The sequence below is a fragment of the Macrobrachium nipponense genome, chromosome 29 (genome assembly GCF_015104395.2).
Source record: "Macrobrachium nipponense isolate FS-2020 chromosome 29, ASM1510439v2, whole genome shotgun sequence".
NCBI classification, from domain to species: Eukaryota; Metazoa; Arthropoda; class Malacostraca; order Decapoda; family Palaemonidae; genus Macrobrachium; species Macrobrachium nipponense.
The window spans coordinates 158,049-163,048 of NC_061092.1; the positions used below are offsets into that span (position 1 = coordinate 158,049).

At 36.8% G+C, this 5,000-nt stretch overlaps 1 protein-coding gene across 1 annotated transcript in view; it reads left to right on the plus strand.

Annotated features, from left to right (window-relative positions):
* Positions 1–1,665: 1,665 nt before the first annotated feature.
* LOC135206030 (fibrillin-2-like) overlaps positions 1,666–5,000 on the plus strand; it is a 141,822-nt gene continuing 138,487 nt past the window's right edge. The window contains 1 exon segment of the mRNA XM_064237200.1: positions 1,666–2,127. Coding sequence (XP_064093270.1) covers positions 2,043–2,127 — 85 coding nt within the window. The 5' untranslated portion in view covers positions 1,666–2,042.

Below are 5,000 nucleotides of genomic sequence, written 5' to 3' on the forward strand. Positions count from 1 at the left end.
AAACAGTTCAAACCCACATTCTTGTCCATCTATGAAGGATGACTCATGGCTCTCAGCTGGGCCTGGTTTGAACTGGGAAACATCTTCTAGTTTGACCTCCTACCAAAAACTATTCCGTATAATTTTTTTCTTCCTTTGGCCCATATATATATGTGTAAAAACAAGTTTTATTGATGTAGAAAGTTGTGTCCTCCTCTTGTGGTGTCAAAAAATAAAAATTCTTGCTGAACTGGGTATTGGCTTCCTCTAGATCGTAGCAAGGACATCGTATTGAACTAAAGAATATTGCCTCTAGCTGCAACCCCTTTCATTCTTTTTACAGTATCCCCATTCATATTATTATTATTATTATTATTATTATTATTATTATTATTATTAGTAGTAGTAGTAGTAGTAGTAGTAGTAGTAGTAGTAGTAGTAGTAATGTACTTTAGCATCAGTGGACTGTTATATATCTTATAAATACGTAGGGACGAAGGTAAGGTTCTGATGAAATGAAAAAACTTTTTCCATTTTGTTCTAACTGACGTGGTTTTTCCCGATGAGTGAAGTCTCTATGTGCAGAATTATCCACGCCAAATAATTACCATACATTCATTCCCAATTGATTAGGGGAAAATGCCATTTCCCTCATACTCCTATTTCGTGCATCAAATAACACGACCGAAGCTTCTCTCAGATGCTGCTGATGCACTCGTGTGATATCTTTGAATGATCTCCTTATCGATCCTCTTGGAGACAATCGAAGTGATAGTTGGGAAGTCTTCTTCATTTGGCTTTATTTTTACAGTTTTGGAAGCCATGAAGAGGCCTTCAACCTCCACTGACTGATCGATCATAACTCGACTCGCCAACAGCCAATAGATTCAAGCCTGATATCGACTTGTTAGATTAACTTGAAAATTAAACTCTCTTGCTTGACACAGATGGGCAAGTAGAGTCTAGCCGTGGCTACGAGGGATGTGTATCTATATAGGTTAGTCTGTGTACTGTAGATACTAGTTATCGTAACTCCATCGGCAGATGAAGTACCTCTGATAAGAAATTTAAGATTGTCGAGTGTTGCGGACTCTTCGTTTTTCGTTCGTGATCGTTGCCCAACCGAATTTCAGTTGTAGGGAACATTTCTCTCTCTCTCTCTCTCTCTCTCTCTCTCTCTCAGGTATCTGTTTCTCTAGAGGGTTTAGCTTCACCTTCGGCCTTTCTTGAAGTCTGTGTTTTCGTTTCAGGCGAAAAGTTTTCCCCGACACCGACGGCGAGACTAATGGTCAACTGTTTGAATTATTGATTCTCTCGTGATAAAAGCACGATAAGAGGCGGAACGGCTCCCTCAAAAGCCAAGGAGGTCTCTCTTTCTCTCTCTCCGGTCCTTTGGGGGCCTTTTCGGCAAAGGCAGAGGGGCCGCGTTTGTTTTTGGTGGAGCTGGACTGACTGGGCTCTATACCTCTTGAGGGGGTTGGGTCATGTCTCGCTGGCTGAGAGAGAGAGAGAGAGAGAGAGAGAGAGAGAGAGAGAGAAGGGGGTGGGGGCCCGAGGGGAGGGCAATTGGTAGGCACTGCTGCATGAACTGTGGAGAAGGAGGAGGAGGAGGAGTAGAGGGAGGAGACAGAAGAGGGGGAGGTGGGTATTCCGTAAGGGGAATAGCTGGGGCATGTTGTCTTTCCCCACAAGAGGGCCAACAACAGATCGACGGCGACCTGGCCTCGAGTAAGCGACGACCTGCTGTGGGCATCAGACATTTGGGGCGAGAGGTGCTGTCGGGGTATTTGGCACTCTTATTCGTCACGGCGTTCGTGTGTATATAAATTCGTCATATCGGTTCTCGCTCGGCCCTGAATCATTCGAAGAATATTTTATGGTTCTGATGACGCATTAAGAAAAAAAAACCATGTTAGTGATTATTTGATAATTACGAAATACACAAATTTCTTGTCGTGCGTTATATATATATTATGTGAGGTGAAAGACTGCCATTTTATTTTGAATATAAAAGGAATTTGTTATTTCTGTTGTTTTGGAAAGAACGTCGTTGCTGCAAAAAGATGAATGTCGAGAAGACCTTATTAGGGAGGAATCTCTCTCTTCCCTGTTTCCTCCTCTGGATTTTGGCCATTTCCCCACTGAAAGGTAAATCGGATTCATTTCGTTCTAATTATGATTAGGCTCTCGGATTCATTGCTGTGTTGGCTACCGTATTTGGTTTGTGCAGTGGTGAAAAGGGATGGCATTTTGACGTTTCAATTTTTCGAAATTGATTTCATTGAGCAATATTTCTGAGCTGATCCAATATGTTTTATTTTTTTTTTTAGATTTAACAATCAGTGTTTTATTACTGAATGGGGATGGTAATTATTGTATTTTTTTTTCCAACCCTGATTATATGTGTTACTCTTTCTCTCTCTCTCTCTCTCTCTCTCTCTCTCTCTCTCTCTCTCTCATCTCTCTCTCTCTCTCTCTCTATATATATATATATATATATATATATATATATATATATATATTATATAGAGAGAGAGAGAGAGAGAGAGAGAGAGAGAGAGAGAGAGAGGGGGTGGCCGGGAATATAGTATATATAAATATATATATATATATATATATATATATATATATATATAATATATCATATATGATATACTATATACATATACATATACATATACATATACATATACATATATATATATATATATATATATATATATATATATATCAATATTACGTATATATATATACATAGTATGAGAGAGAGAGAGAGGGGGGCGGTTCTGAAATGTGTATGTGAAACTGTATACTATTTATATGCATACATATGGATGACATCATTCACTTGTGTGAACGCATAAGCTCCTTTGCTGTATATATATACTTGACATATTTGCATTAGAGCATATCTGCCACAAGATTGAAATGCTTCTTTTACCACTATGTATGTGACCCCAATGCATATGTAGTATTATATAGCGACTGTATACGTACCGTCAAAAATAACGGTAATATAAGAGAGCGTCGAGACGACCAGGTGAGCAGTCTGCATGCTCATAGAAGGGCAAGTGGTGAGAGAGAAAGAAATAAATATAAGGATACACGTAACATTATTGTAAATACTGCTCCCTGTAGGGGAGATGGTAGTGCTGGCGGTGTACCTCCCGCGGTGCACTGTAGGTATTACTTATGGTTATTTGCAGAGTCCCATTGGCCCCTAGCTCAACCCATTTCATCCTTTTTACTGTACCTTCATTCATATTTTCTTCCATCTTACTTTCCACTCTCTGCGAATAATTTTTTCACAGTGCAACTGCGAGAATTTCTCCCTGTTACACTGTTAAAAACTGTTTACTATCAATTTCCCTTTCATCCCTGAATATCCTCATAGGACCCAGGATGTCATAACCGTTGGGTTTATGAAGGTTTGATGGTTCAAAAATGATTGTGTTCCCGATAATTTTGATGGCTCAAAAGTTGTCGCATTACCTGATATCACGGAGGTTCAAAAAGATTGGGGTCGTGAGATTTTAACGGCTGCGGAATAGCTGGCGTTCCATGAAAACTTTCAGATAAAAGATTTATCAGGGTTTTCTGCAATTTCAAGGACTTGCTAAATTTTGAAGGCATGGAAGATCTTGAATTCTCTTTAAATTTATATAGATAATAAGTCGATCATTACGTTACTTAGATTCACAGGGCTCGTCGTTTGACCTGACCTTTTACAGGTTCAAAAATTGATCCCAAAAGTTTTCCAATACTATGTTTTGGGGGTTACATTAAATCTTGAGGGATTGAAAATTCTGTATTCTTGATAACCCTGAAATTTTGTTGCTCAAAATTCACTTAGTTCCCTGAGATATAGAGGCTTACTGAAGTTTCTAACGAACATTTTTTTTTCTAAAAAAATCATTTGGTTCCCCTAAATTTAGTCTCCCTGAAGTTTCGATTTAACACTTTTTTTTTCTTAAAAAAATGATTTTTTTCCCTTAAATTTAGTCTCCCTGGAGTTTCCAATGAATATTTTTTCTAAAATAAAAGCATTTGGTTCCCTTAAATTTAGTCTCCTTGAAGTTTCGAATGAACATTTTTTCTAAAATAAATAATTTAGTTCCCTTAAATTTGTCTACCTGAAGTTTCGAAAAAATATTTTTTTTCCTAAAAAAAAAAACTTTTGGTGTCCTTAAATTTAGTCTCACCGAGGTTTTGAATGAACATTTTTTCAAAAAAATCCTTTGGTTCCATTAAATTTAGTCTTCCTGAAGTTTCGACTGAAAATGTTTTTTTTTTTTTTTTTTAAATCACTTGGTTCCCTTAAATTTAGTCTCCCTGAAATTTCGAAAGAATATTTTTTTCTAAAAAAAAATAATTTGGTTCCCTTAAATTTAGTCTCCCTGAAGTTTCCGATGAACATTTTTTTTTCTAAAAAAAATAATTTAGGTTCTCTTAAATATTTAGTTTTTTTTTCCCCCAATTTGTTTTAATTTCGAATGAACATTTTTTTTTCTAAAAAAAAATTATTTGGTTCCCTTAAATTTAGTCTCCCTTGAAGTTTCGACTGAAAAGTTTTTGTAAAAAAAAAAAAAAAAAGGTAGTTTGGTTCCCTCAAATTTAGTATCCCCCGCCTCCTTTCCGCCCCCAAGTTTTCAGAATGACATTCCACCCACCCCCCCCCCCCAAAAAAAAAAAAAATGGTTCCATTAAATTTAGAGATACCCCCCGAGAACTTTGAATGAAAAAATGTTCTCTAAAAAATACTTTGTCCCCTTAAATTTAGGCTCCCTGAAATTTTGAATAAAAATTCCCCCTCTCCCCAATATCACTCAGTTCCCTTAGATTTACAGGCTCTGTGAAGTTTCGAATTAAATTTTTTTTAATAAAAGAATAATTCACTTCTCTTAAATAAATTTAGAGGTTCCGTGAAGTTTCGAATGAAAATAAAATAAAATAATTTGGATCCCTTAGATTTACAGGCTTCCTGAAGTTCTGAATGAACTGAGCCTGGTTTGCTTGCATGC